Source organism: Cnephaeus nilssonii, assembly GCF_951640355.1.
Source record: "Cnephaeus nilssonii genome assembly, chromosome: 15".
In the NCBI taxonomy this organism is placed as follows: Eukaryota; Metazoa; Chordata; class Mammalia; order Chiroptera; family Vespertilionidae; genus Cnephaeus; species Cnephaeus nilssonii.
The window spans coordinates 17,763,458-17,777,490 of NC_137086.1; the positions used below are offsets into that span (position 1 = coordinate 17,763,458).

General features: G+C 45.6%; 1 protein-coding gene across 3 annotated transcripts in view; it reads left to right on the forward strand.

The window, feature by feature from the left end:
- The window catches only part of CRIM1 (cysteine rich transmembrane BMP regulator 1), a 175,937-nt gene that overhangs the window by 72,833 nt on the left and 89,071 nt on the right, over positions 1-14,033 (forward strand). For all 3 annotated transcript variants that reach the window (XM_079792690.1, XM_079792688.1, XM_079792689.1), the window contains 2 exons: positions 5,060-5,302; positions 6,321-6,441. In XM_079792690.1, the coding sequence (XP_079648816.1) occupies positions 5,060-5,302; positions 6,321-6,441 (364 nt within the window). The remainder of the gene's footprint in view (positions 1-5,059; positions 5,303-6,320; positions 6,442-14,033) is intronic.

Genomic DNA, 14,033 nt, shown 5'->3' on the forward strand with positions numbered 1-14,033 from the left:
ATTGTAAATCCAGGAAGGCGAGGCCTTTGTTTCATTTCCTGCCCGTGGAGGTCATTCAGTAAATTCTTGTTGAATGAGTGAGTGAAAGGACTGGAGGGGACGTCACTGATTGCGCCTCTGCTGATACCCTGAGGAGACTTATCTCCCAGGACCACCGAGCGGCCCCTGTGCTACCCAGGGCTGATGCCCAGCTACTCGGGGACTCCAGAATATGAAGGAGGGAGATTACCAGAGTGAGGTGTGGGGAAAACTCATCGCAGACTCCTTCCCTCTTTACTCTGTGTTCTGCCTACCAAATTCTGACATCATCGGGTCTAATCAAATTGGGGTCTCTTGAAATAGCTATCATCTCAGAATGATCCTGACTGCGTGCAAGCGTGTGTGTGTGTGTGTGTGTGTGTGTGTGTGTGAGAGAGAGAGAGAGAGAGAGAGAGAGAGAGAGAGAGAGAGAGAGAGAGAACCAGCAGCATCGACTGACTTTGTGGTTGCCTCTCTGAATTTTACCAGCCCATTTTATGCTGCCTGTTTTCCATTAATAAGTGTTTAGCATATCTGTTGTTGTTTTTAGAGATTTTGAAAGAGGAGGAAGACTTGGTGGTAAATGTGTGGTATTCTATAAAAATGAAGTAGATATAATTAGCATCTGGCAGTATAATTTTTCTCTTCTCTTTTTTCTCTTCCCATCTAGTAGTATTTCATTTGACTTCGGTTTTACTTAACTCTGTGTTTAAACTGAATACTCGTGAATGCATTTATTGCGTAGATTATGATTACACTTTCCCTGTTGACATACGGACCTGGAGGTCTACAGTTGGCCAACCTGTAGCACACCAGTTAAAATGACTAAGAGTGGTACGATCTCTCCAGTATTATTGTAACTAATAATAGTGACCCTATCAATATTTTAAGGGCTAACCTGTTATAGGAAGACTATTAAAATAAGGAAACCAGCGGATGGTCCCTTAATTACCGCTATTGCAAGTGCTTTAGTCTTGGTATATCTAGGGCAGTTTTTGTTGTTGTTGGGTGTTTGTTTGTTTTTTGGGTTTTTTTTGTATTTTTGTTTTGTTTTTTTTTGGTTATTATTAAAGATTCCAGTTTCAAAGTGTTGTTGCCAGGGCAACCAGACTGCAAAGCTTGTTAATTAACTTAAGTATTATAATAGACATCATAGGGGAACTGTCAGGAGAGAAGAGGCTTCTCAAATGGATAAAATTAAAATTTCAGAGGTAATGTCAGAAAAGCCTTCTAAATGATGGAAAATACATGGTGTGGCTGTAGTTTTCCTTCTCAGTTTCTCCATGGAAGAGATGAAATGTACTGGAAGACTTATTTAGAAACAGGCTGAGAAAAAAAGGTATCAGAAAAACAGTTCCTGATGCTGTGGTAACCGTGGTTGCCTTTAGGTGACAGGCTGCTGACTGGTTGGGGGAGGGGAAGACGCTGGGTGAGTAAGGGTCCTGGATACTCTATTGAAAGGTGACTAGAGGGTTGAAGGAAGAGAAGAATAAAGCTAAGAAGGTTAACAATTACAAAATAAAAAGAAAGATATAGATCTTAGAAATCTAAATTATTTGAAAACATTATTTTACAATTTGCCAAGTCACTATATAACTTGAATCTTATGCCTGCTAGTCACAAAGTAAACAACCCAGTCTTGAAAATTTAAAGTAAAAACCTAATGTTAGAAACACAAAGAGAAGTTACGGGTTCATAGTGGGAGACTTTTATAGATCCTTCCTGGAAACTAGGTTAAAAATGTAAGATACAGGGAATCTGAATGTCAGAAAAGCTTGATTTGATAGATTTGTAAGTTTGTATCCAAACTTTATAAATATCTGTATTTATAAATATCTGTGTATTTTAAAGTTGGCCATAGGCCACACATGCCCAAAAAAACACACCAAAACTCACAGAAGTAGAACATTGTATAGCCTACATTCTCAGGCAATAAGACAATATAACTATAAATTAAAAATCAAAAGGAAAGCCAGCCCCCCAAGAAAAATTCATTGATGCAGAAATTCAACAGCATTCTTCTAGAAAGTCTTTATTACAGAAGAAACCAAAGTTGAATTATAGATTATTTAGAAATGAGTTACATTGAGAGTAATGCATATAAAAAATTAGAATGTAACCAAAGCAGTATTTGAATAAAGTATTAAAATTATTCACATTTCTAAGGAAATAAAATAAAAGCAAACTAAGCATTAATCTTAAAATACTACAGAAGAAAAATCAATGAAATAGTTAGAAAGGCAAAGAAGGAAGAAACTAAAAAATTTAAAAGAATTGAACATATAAACTACAAATAAGAAAGTTTGATCAATAAAGCCTAAAATGAATTTAAAAATCTAGATGAATCAGATAGAATTTCTGACTAAAGTATGTTAGTAAGAAAAGATTATTCTAAAAGAGGTAGAACACGTGAATAATAGCCAAAGAAGAAATCTGTCGCTCCCTACTTTAAAATAAAAATACCGAGTAGAGATAGTTTCACAAGTGGGTTTTCTGAAAACATCATAGAACAGATAATTCCAGTATGATAGCTGAGAAAGAGGTAGAATGTGAAACAGCTCATTGAAAAAGTGTGACTCTGAAAATAAGACTGAATGAAGCTAACACACAGACAAAGGAGAGAGCTACAGGTTAATATTAATCAAGCTTATAAATTTTTAAAATTTTAATTTTAGGAATTAAGTCCAGCTGGATCTTTTGAAACAGGTTTATTCTAAGACAAGGATCATTTAAAATCTAATTGAGCATATTAGTGAATTAAAGGGAAAGCCAGTATGATCATCTTGAGAAAAGTTGAAAAAGCACTTAGTCAGATCTAACCCTCATTTTTAACATTCTTAAGTCATTTCCAAGGGGTGTTTTTTGCAACAGTGTATTACAAAGGCAGTTCTTAAGAAGTAAACAAATTTCTTCAGGCCCTAACTGCAGAACACACATCAATAGATGACAGTGTTGGGACTGTTTAACGAGACATAAAGAGCAAAATAGGAAGATCTAATGTGTTGGGTTTTAATGAAAACAAGTTATATTGATGCATACGTTTGAAAAGTGATTATAGATACCAAATATTTTACACAATTAGAATGTAATGAAATGTGATAGAGAAAAAAATTAATTTTGGCCCATTAACAAGAGTAGGAATGAAGAGCTATTTGCAGTTGAAGTCACAGAACTCTTGTTAATTATGAGACCATGTGTTGGTGTCAGCCAGATACACCGTCTCCTAGGTGCAGTTTACAAACTCCATCTCCGTCAGTCCCCATGCAGTCAAGATTCACTTTCTCCTCCTCTGCCTTTTGCCCATTCTGACCAGGATCCAAGGGTGGAATTCCTCTTCACGACTCAAAGCAGTTGCCTGTAGTTTTATTGTATGAAAAGAAGATATTTGCATCCTCCATCTATCCCGCTGCTGCCTCCCCGGCCCCGTGCCGGTCCTGGGACACACGGTGTGCCTGCCTCTGGGGGGATGCCCTTCTCCCAGCCCCCTCCACGGCCCAGCCCTCACTCCTTCAGGTCTTTGTTCAGATATCAGCTTCCCTCCAATGCCTGTTCCCCCCAGGTTTTCACTGCTCCCTCTTCTGTGCATCCTCATTCCCCTTTGCTCTGTTCTTTTCTTTCCCCTGTAGCACTTACCACCCTCTACTATCTCTATAGTTTGCTTATGCGTACTGCTTATTGTTTATTTTCTGTCACCCTCCACTGCGTTGTAAGTTTTTTGTGGTCAGGGATCTATGTTTCTTCTCTGTATGGGGTACCCCAGGCTGCTGGAACAGCAGGAGCTCAGTAAGGATTTTTGAATGAATGTACTAGAGCTAGGAGGAGGAAGACTTTCCTGTACTATGTTTTGATTGGATGTGAAGGAGCTAGATAAGGAAGATGGACGGTAAAATGAAAGATACAGCAGTTGAGGTAGAAAACGACCGAGGAACACGTGGCTTGGGAAATAGATCTGTTTCTGTGCTATGAAGCATCAGGAGAACTGAAAGTGAGGAGACCGGGATTCTCGCCTTAGGTTTACCACTGACCTCGGGCGGATCCCTTCTCCTCGGGGCTACAGCCTCTTTATCTACAAAGAGGTGAACGTTTTTAAACGAGAAGACTGTGAACTAGGTCTAACCCTGCTTTGTGATTCTATGTGGGTTTTATATGAGGAAAGACAGAGCTTATGATAGCGTACCCTGATACTACATGGTACCATCTCCCCACCCCCAAGGTCCTGAGGCTACTATGATGTGCTTTTGGTGTATTTCAGTCTTTCCTCAAGGACCTAATTCATGTTGGTGTAAGTTTCTTAAAAAAGTAAATGAATGAGCTGAGGTTTGGACTGATGGCTCCGGAAGCTAGGGCTTTGCTCAGTTTTTGTTTGTAAGATTGAGGGGCAGCGATAGATCAGTGCATCCTACTAGAGAAGAGAGAATGCGGGACATTTGCTGGATCTCTGCTGGAGACAGAAACATACCAGATGTCATTTAGGGGAAATTACATGGGAATTTGGCTCGTCGTCCTCCTTACTGAGATTCCACATCACAGAATCATAGACTCTTAATAAGCTCCTCTCCTCAGCAATCAGAGCACGGAGGTCGCGCGCTGCCATGCTGACTGTCATGTACCTTGTCCCGCCCCTGAAGCAGCCATGATTTATTTGTGGGTCTGTTTTGTTATTTAAGCGCGCACTCTTTTCAGAGAACAGCCCTCAAAACTCCCTTTCAGTGCAAGGATCTCTCATTTAGTCAGTGACGGCGTTCATTGTTCTGATTCTCCAGGCCGCGTAGGCATCTTCCCTTGGCCTGTCTTCATCTTGGCCAACGCGTTGGACATTGATCGTTCAACACAAGTGAGAGGGAAGGTGGAGACGGAGGCAACGTCAGCCTCCCATCCTGGGGTCGTGAGCAGATGTCGGGAGAGATTTCATGGTTGTTGTGAGGGTTTTCACCAGGTTTCTTTCTCTCCCGTCCTCTTTGGCTCCTTACACTGCGTGTGCTTCTGCGGAAAGCGCCCCGCAGCGCCCCGGCACGTGCTAAACTTTGTCTCTCCCATTTAGAAGAGAAGCCGGACTGCTCCAAGGCCCGCTGTGAAGTCCAGTTCTCCCCGCGCTGTCCTGAGGACTCCGTCCTGATCGAGGGCTACGCTCCCCCCGGGAAGTGCTGCCCCTTGCCCAGCCGCTGCGTGTGCGACCCTGCGGGCTGCCTGCGCAAAGTCTGCCAGCCGGGATACCTGAACATCCTGGTGTCCAAGGCCTCAGGGAAGCCGGGAGAGTGCTGTGACCTCTATGAGTGCAAACCAGGTACGCACGCGCCTCGTCGCAGCAGCCGCGTCCCTCCTCCCGCGTGGAGAGGGGCGTTCTCACCGGTACACTGCGTGTCCATCGCTTTGGGCTCACGGAGCCCGACTTCTGGCCTCCTCTTCAGAGAAGCAGAGAAATGACTCCCTGGTACCCCAGTACCTCCAGGGAGGGACCGTGTCCGTTTCTCTTTTCTTCTTCTTTTTCCCCCTCAATGTATGCTTGATGGGAGAGGTGGGATTAAAATTTATGGTACCTGCTGCTTCATCCCCCCCTCCCCCGCCCCCCGAAAAGGTCCGAGCCTTCATTTGCAGATTTATCTGTTACTTTTAACGATCACATTTAAAATAACCATCAGACATAAAACAGGAAGTTATTTTTAGGCGCATACATGCGTCAAAATGCCAGACGTTCCTTAACGAAGTGCTCAGCCCCGATCTTCTCTCTTGCCCGTTCCCCGCATCCATCTGTTGGCTCTGATAGCATGTGCTAAGTCATCTTTGGCTGTTCACTCACCTTCTTTGCCACGTGTGATCCGCTGTGGTGGCCCGGCTGTTCCTTGCTTTAGGTTATTTCTAACTTCCTTGGTCTTCTGGCAGTGTATCTCGCGTGGCCTGTGAATAGGTCGAGGCTGTAGTGATTTCCTCTTTACAAGTCTCTAACCATTAGTCAGATTTCTTTCAACTGCTGGGTAAATGCTTCAGGCAAAACAATCCTCTGTGCATCTCTTGAACTGTTTTATTAGAAGCGCACCTACCCACGTAACCAGCATTGGCTTACTGCTCTCTCTGTGTCTTCATCTGAACTCGGAAGTGTCTTGTCCCCTGCGCTCCTTGTGCGAAGACCTGGGACGCAGTGCCGTTCTCGAACGTTGAGTGAAGTGAACGTGCCCGTGTTAGGACAGGCTTCTGGGGAGCGAGGCCGCTGCAGAAATGTGTCCCGAGCCAGGGTTTCATTCGGGGACTCAGTCAAAATGCCAGTACATGTCACAGTAAACGGTGCCTCTGTCTGCCCCTTCCAGTGTTCAGCGTGGACTGCAGCACTGTGGAGTGCCCCTCCGTTCAGCAGGCCGTGTGCCCCCTGGATAGCTACGAAACTCAAGTCAGACTCACAGCGGACGGTTGCTGCACGCTGCCAACAAGGTCGGTCTGTCCTCAGTTTGTGAGCTTCCTCCTGTCTTGTGTGTTAGCATCCTGGGAGGCACAGTTTCAAGCATGCAGTTTGTTTTCCCCAACAGTTAGGGAAACCCGGTCTTCTCCCGGTTCTGCGGAGAAATCACTGAACTGTTACTGCACCTTGGTATTTATTTACCTGTTGGTTCCTCGGATCCAAGCCAGGTGTTACCAGGTGCAGTCACGAATCCTCACAGATCCTTCCTGCCGGGGTGCCGTGCACTTCTGCAGGCCGGGAACTGTCCAGGCAAACATGCCCCTCAGGAGGTAGCCAGGGAGGCAGTGAGGTGTCCATCCATAGCTGGCATGTCATTCCATCCTCTGCAGTGAATCTTACAGGAGCTTGACCATGGTGACCAATAGGATGAAACCTTGCATCATGGAGTTCCCCCCAAGGATTCTTCACATTTGTAATCACATCTACCAGACCTATTGCTTGCAGAGGCAAAGAGGAGGCTATGTTTTTGCAGTACTTTCTGGAGTAACAAACACATCTCTCTTCGGCTTGATGGGGAGGAAGAGGGGCTGGCATTCTAGTCGTAGCAGCAGGACATCCACTTAGCCTGTAGGATCGGCTCATCCCCGAGCGTGAAGGGCTGCAGGTCTGTTCTGAGGGGCTTCCTAGCACCACCATGGAGCTGGCCCTTGGGCTTGGCTTTTGGGAAGACCCTGCTTGGAAACAGGGGCCTTACATCCTGCTTCTCCTTCTGAAATGCTCTCTCCCCCTCTGCCATGACCTTCCCCAGGCCACTAAGACGTCATTTAGACTAAGTCAGCTCATTCCTTTCAACTCCACTTCTGCTCTACGTTTACTATCCAGACACTGCCTCCTTTCACTCTGTCTCCCTCAGTCCCAGTGCCAGGCACTTAGCACCTGTGTTTGTTGCATGAATAGTTGTGATTATGCATCGGGGAACATCTCTGGTCCTTAGTGAAGGTAAGTACCCGTTACTTGTCCGTAACTGGAGTAGACTTTTCAGACTGTTCTGGCAATTCTTTCTTCTTTCTTGTCTTAAAATACATGACCCCGCCTCACCTCTGTCCTGTCCGAGACCCTGAAATTCTCCGACATATTGGACATGACTTCCCTGGTTTTTTTTTTACACTGTATCATAAAACAGGTACAAAGGCTTCTGTGAAGATAACGTCATAGTGGCACAGCCCCTTCTTGTGCCACTGTGATAGGAGAATTTGCGTTGCAGATGCTTGGAAAGGGGTGAAGCATCGTGCAAACATAGGGTATTACTAATCAATAAAGGAAGAGAGCGGAGCATCGTTGAAAGTAACAGATGCCCCTTCAAGGTCTTTATGAAAAGGGAAGTGGCATGATGTATTGGAGAACCCAGTTCATCAGAACAGGGCCAGTCGTTAGTGAGCAAGCCCTTCAGGGAGGAGAAGAGACAGCCCTCGCTCCCTGTGATCAGGGTGATGCAGGACCATCTGCGCGTGGGAGGCCCGCCAGCGGCTCGCAGTGGGTAGAAGCTGGGAAGACCTCTTCAATCTCAGTGGAAAGAGAAACGTTTTCTCACAGCTAATGATGTGCTGTAATGAATTGGGCTGCTTCCTGAGATAGACGGAGCTCCCTGGAGCTGGAGACGTTTCTTTCTGTCTGGATGGCCACCTGCCAGGAATGCTTAGAAGAAATGTGATGTTGGAAGGAAGGTTCAGCTAGATGCCGTCCCTCTTTCTCTCCAGGCTTCTGTGAGTCTGGTGAACATACACCTTAGGATGGTTATTGTTGTAGGGACGTGTAGATTTTTTGACTTTGCATTCGGAACTGAGGCGTGGTCAGTGAAAGGTGCCTCTGATGAAGGAATGGGGGACATGGAGAAGGAAGTCATTCAGGGCCCCACTGTAAATTATTTGCAGGGAAGGGGTACGTTCTCACAGCTCTTTAGTTTCCTGTGCTTTAGGTAGTCGGTGACCCCTGCTCACCTCCCCCCGCCCTTGTCCACACGCATCCTGTGTTTCCATCTGACACGGCCCCTCCCCGAGCGCTCTCACGCTCCCTGCCTTTTGCGTTTGCACTTGACTCCTCTCCCCCTTCGACAGCTTTCACTCCTCCTTCCGGATTGCAGTTCCCTCTCTTCAAAGTGTTTTTAGTCTTCAGCCCCTACGGATGACTTAGGTGTTCCTCCTCTGCTCCCTTTTAACTTAATTCCCATGCGTCTCTTTATCATAGCACTTTAATCACACATAACATCATGGATTCTTTTTGTCAGCTTTCTTCCCGTTCTGTGTGATTCTCAAGGGAAGAGAATATTTTAGAGCTTCTAGTACCTGGAATAGGATTTGATGTATACCAACCTACATTTATGAATGAATGAGTGAATGAACGAACAAACAAATGCGCCCACTCTTAGGCATAATGACTTATATGTTAGAAGAAGAGGAAAATTACCTTCCTGCTTTGGCTGACTTTAAAACCCTTGCAGTTTTTCCCCACCCCCCTTCTTAATGGCCCAGTTCTCAGTACTTTATAAACCGCCCATTCCAAACACCAAGCTCACCTTTCAAAGCACAGGGTTCCTTTATCTCTCCCTTCCACCTTTCCTAATATTGTTCATCCTGCAGGACTCCAATTAAATCCCACTTTACCCACAAAGGTCTTCATGCTTCAGCCAACTCGCGCCCCACCCCGTAGGAACTCCCAAAATAGACCTTCCCAGGTGGCAGTTCATCATATACTTCCTTGCATTGTTCTTGGTGTTACATGCATTAAGTCTTGTCTCACCAACAAAAGGATGTTTCTAAGGTCAGAAATTGTGTCTTTCTTTTCCTCTGTGCATGCAATAAATACTGAATAATTGCTAAGTACAGAATATGTTCAGACTGTGGCTTAACCTAGTTTAGCATATGACGTAGGTTCACTCCTTACTAGGGAGGACAATAGACAAGTCATACTTTGACAAGAGAATAAAAACCCAAACAATCATGTGGAAATGGAAATAGAAAGAAGAGAGCCGAGTAGGTAGTAATAGTGGTAGTATTTTAAGAGAAAAAAAAAAAACACACCAACAATGGCATAACTTTGTTCCTATGTATGAACCATGTTCAAAGTTTGCTCTCATAAGCATGATGTTTAGATATAAAGAAGATCATTGTAGAACATGTGAAATCCTATTATGATTGTTTGACCTTTACCAGCATAATTGGTAAGAGCATTGTTAAGAACTTAGAGTCATCTTAGATAAAACTGATTATGTGGAGAATTCAAAATGGAAAGGCCCTGTGCAGTTGGGACAAAGTCGGATGAAATATCAAAGTTTGGCAGTAGAGACTCATCTTAGGTGAAAGTAACCACCCTTTTGTAAGGATTTATTATGCCTTCCACAGACTACAAAAGGAATCTGTAGGCTTGCTCCCACCTTATCTTAAAAAATAATCCTCTCCTTCCTTCATTTCCATCCAAATGGAATTCCCACTCCCAGGGAGACTATATCACCTGTTCAGGCCCCTTGCTGCCCTGTTTCGGGGTGAGTCCTCGCTCAATTTGTTCATTTTAGAGTTGTCTGTTTTCAGTTCAGTCATTCACTCAGTTATTCATTCATTCATGAATTGAGCCCTCACATGTGACAGACACTGACCTCTAGATGTGCTTTTCACACGTGGGTATCCCCTTCCATGTCTATCCCTGACCACTCTGGTTTTCCCCCTCCCTCTGCCCTTTCTAAGCACAGGTTATGCCTTCATTCCTTGCTGCATCTCTTCTTTTTCTTGATGGCCCATCATCCTGTGTTTCCCTCTTTTGCAGTGTTTCATCCTGTTTAGACATCATTCTTATCCTACCTAATAATAGAGTAATATGCAAATTGACCGTACCTTCGCTACACCCACAAACCACGCCCACCAGCCACGCCCACCAGGAAACTGTCACAGGGACGCTGGGTGCAGCCGAGCCCAAGGCTAGGAAAGCCTCGGGCACCAGCGGGGAGCCTGCACGGATTGCAGGCAACCACTGGGGGTTGGCTCCTGCAATTTGTAGCAGGGAGGCTGGGGTGCAGCCGAGCCCAAGGCCGCCGCCAAGGACCAAGCCCCGACACTGAAAGAAGGCAGAAGGCGGTGGCCACAGCCAAGGCCTGGGTCCCCGGTGCCGGCAGAAAACTGGTTCAGGCAGCCAGGTGAATGAAGGTCTATTGCACGAATCTTCGTGCAAACGGGCTGCTAGTGTGATATAATTAGCTTTTAACCATTTTTAGTTCTTCCCTCCCTCCGCTTGGTTTAAGTTTCCACGCCCCCTGCCAATTCTTTTCATCCTTTTCTCTTGGCACTGGACGGTGATGGGAGCTCTGTGGCAGAGGGAGGGAGTGTGCTGGGCCTTACTTTGGGCCTAAGCACTGCATGATGATAAGAAGGAGAAATGGGACTGTCCATGTGGCTCATGGCACTTTATAGTCTTTGGAAGGCCTTTTGTATGTGTGCGTACAAACACCTCCATGCACAAGAAAATTTACAGCCCAGACAGTTAGGATAGTCACTCTGATCCCAATGGCAACTTTGCAGAGAAGGAAAAACAAAAAGTTCTGTAAGTAGCACGTAGGTAGCAGTATCAAAGACAGCTTAACTGGGCACTGTGCCTTGCTGTTTACAAAGCATTCACTTTGGTTATTCTCATTTTATTGTCATCTGGCTCCATGAGGAACTTATGGACATGAAAACGGGTTGAGAAATACGTGACTTGTGCAAAATCACAAATGTCCTCTGGTACAAGGGACAGAGCAGGCCCAAGTCTTGAGCCCAGGTTCTTTGATTCAAAGGCCTGTGCTCTCTCTGCAGCTTTTTTGATAATAGTGTGTGTGTGTGTTTTAAGTCAAGGAAATATATCAATAAATATGAATTCAGATCTCATTGACATACTTACTTATATCAGCACTAGAGGCCCGGTGCATGAAATTTGTGCATGGTGGGGGAAGGGTGTGTGTCCCTCAGCCCAGCCTGAACCCTCTCCAGTCTGGGACATCCCTCTCTCAGTTCAGGACTGCTGGCTCCCAACCGCTCACCTGCCTGCCTGCCTGATTGCCCCTAACCGCTTCTGCCTGCCAGCCTGATCACCCCCTAATCACTCCCCTGCCAGCGTGATCGATACCTAACTGCTCCCCTGCCAGCCCAGTTGCTCCTAACTGCCCTCTCCTGCCCTCCCCTGCTGGCCCGATTGCCCCTAAGTGCCCTCCCTTGCAGGCCTGGACCCCCCCCCCCAACTGTCCTCCCCTGCTGGCCTGGTCACCCACAACTGCCCTCCCCTGGTGGCCATCTTGTGGCGGCCATCTTTGACCACATGGGGGCGGCCATCTTGTGTGTTGGAGTGATGGTCAATTTGCACATTACCTCTTTATTATATAGGATAGTGCATATTAACACGATATACGTATGCTTCAGTTACTCATTGCTGTGTAACAAGCCACCCCCAAATATAATAGCTTAAAGCAACAATGATTTATTATTTCTCACAATTGTGTGAATTGGGTGGTTCTTCTATAGTCAGCTGGCAGGTCCTCATCTGAGGCTGAGTGGTCTAAGATGATGCCACTCACATGTCTGGGAACTCAGCTGGGATGGCTGGGAGGCCTCGTTACCTGAAGGCAGAATTGAAGAGGTCTCTTAAGCAAAGGCTTAAGAGACCTCTTCGAAATCGCACAGCACCGCCCCCACCACTTTCTGTTGGTCAAAGCCAGTCACCAGGAGAGCCCCGATTCCAAGAGCAGACAATAGATCCCACAGGAGAAACGGCAAAGAATTTGTGGCCATTTTTAACCTGCCATGGCATACATTTAGTCATGTAGGTGCTCGTTCGATTTCATTTTCTCGTTGTAGAAAGTGGAGGGCTGCAGCTATGTGACCCTTTCCCAAGGTGAACGTCCTTCTGGCCCTGGGGCTCCGGTCCTCGGGTGTCCTTCAAGTAACCTGGTCGTTAAGCTCTCTTCCCTTGCCCATCAGCAGTTCGCCTGGGAGCAGACATGCTCAATGAGCCTCGGAGCACCACCTCAGCTTGAGGCATCATTTAGTAACTCCTCTCCTTCAGGAATGGACGACTCTCATCACCCGAAGGAAACGCCACAAGACCTGCCTAATGAAACCAAGTCAATTCCAAAACAAACCCACAGTAAAACCTTTTAAGGGTGTTGCATGGAAATTCTCCTCTATAGTGGTTGATTCAATCATGGTTGTCTGAGGGAAATGGACCCACCAGATTGGTAGAGGGTAGACCCAGCCTGGGCTGTACACCTGGGCATCCCATGTTCTCCTGTGCCAGCCAGCCCTGCCCTCAGCCGCGCGGGGCTATTCCTCAAGAGAGCTCCTAGGTCACAGTTTTGTTCTCTACACTCCTCACTCTTCGCTATCTCCAATGTGTGTGCCCGATTTTACAGAATCTTCCCTCGACCTCGGTAACTTTTCACCAGTCGTTGTAGATAAGGCTTCCAGGGTAGACATTAACTAGTTAAAAATCTAGACAGTGTTACCTCTCTACATTATTCACTTTCACTGTAACTCAAATGAGGTTTTCAATACCCTGTGCATTTTGATTTGTTACATAACTATTTTTATATTTTTATTAAGATGAATGAGGGTAATAATGTTACTGACAGTCACCCTTTCTAAATTTATTTTAATGAGATTTGTCCCAAACTTTTTGTTCTGAAACGTTCTGTTATCAATTTCTGTCTGTAAATAGGCATTTTTCTTAAAAGTTATGGAGAAAAACCCAACCGGATTGTTTGGTGGTGGAAATAAGTCATTGTTTCTAGTGTTCAGACTTAAAATAGGGTTTCTCCTGCTCGAGCCCAGCACAGCGAGCCTGGCTCCCAAGCTTCTTCCTGGCTCTGGCCTCTCTGACTAAAATGTCCCGTTCTCTTTCAGAACCTGTATCCGCAACAGTTACGTCTCTTGCTTTCTGAGACACACACTCTTCCCCCTCCACCAGGGAGCAGGTTGTATTTTATTTTTAAATCAAGATATGGAAACATGTAAACTTTTTCTTAGTCCAGCCCCAGCCGGTTTGGCTCAGTGGCTAGAGCGTCAACCTATGGACTGAAGGGTCCCAGGTTCGATTCCGGCCAAGGGCACATGCCCAGGTTGCGGGCTTGATCTCTAGTGTGGGGCATGCAGGAGGCAGCCAGTTAATGATTCTCTCTCATCGTTGATGATTCTCTCTTTCTCTCCCTCTCCCTTCCTCTCTGAAATCAGTAAAAATATGTTAAAAAAAATACAAGAGCTCTAACCGGTTTGGCTCAGTGGATAGAGCGTCGGCCTGCGGACTGAAGGGTCCCAGGCTCGATTCCGGTCAAGGGCATGTACCTTGGTTTCGGGCACAGCCCCAGTAGGGGGTGTGCAGGAGGCAGCTGATCGATGTTTCTCTCTCATCGATGTTTCTAACTATCCCTCTCCCTTCCTCTCTGTAAAATAATCAATAAAATATATTTTTTTAAAAATAAAAGAATTAGTCCAAAAGAATTAAAGGTTTTCTATGATATGTTAGATAAATGTTAACTGTTCTGTGACTTTGCAGTGGAAATGTAGTCGAGCCTGAATCGTAGCGCTTACACAGGTGCGCGCACACACACTCT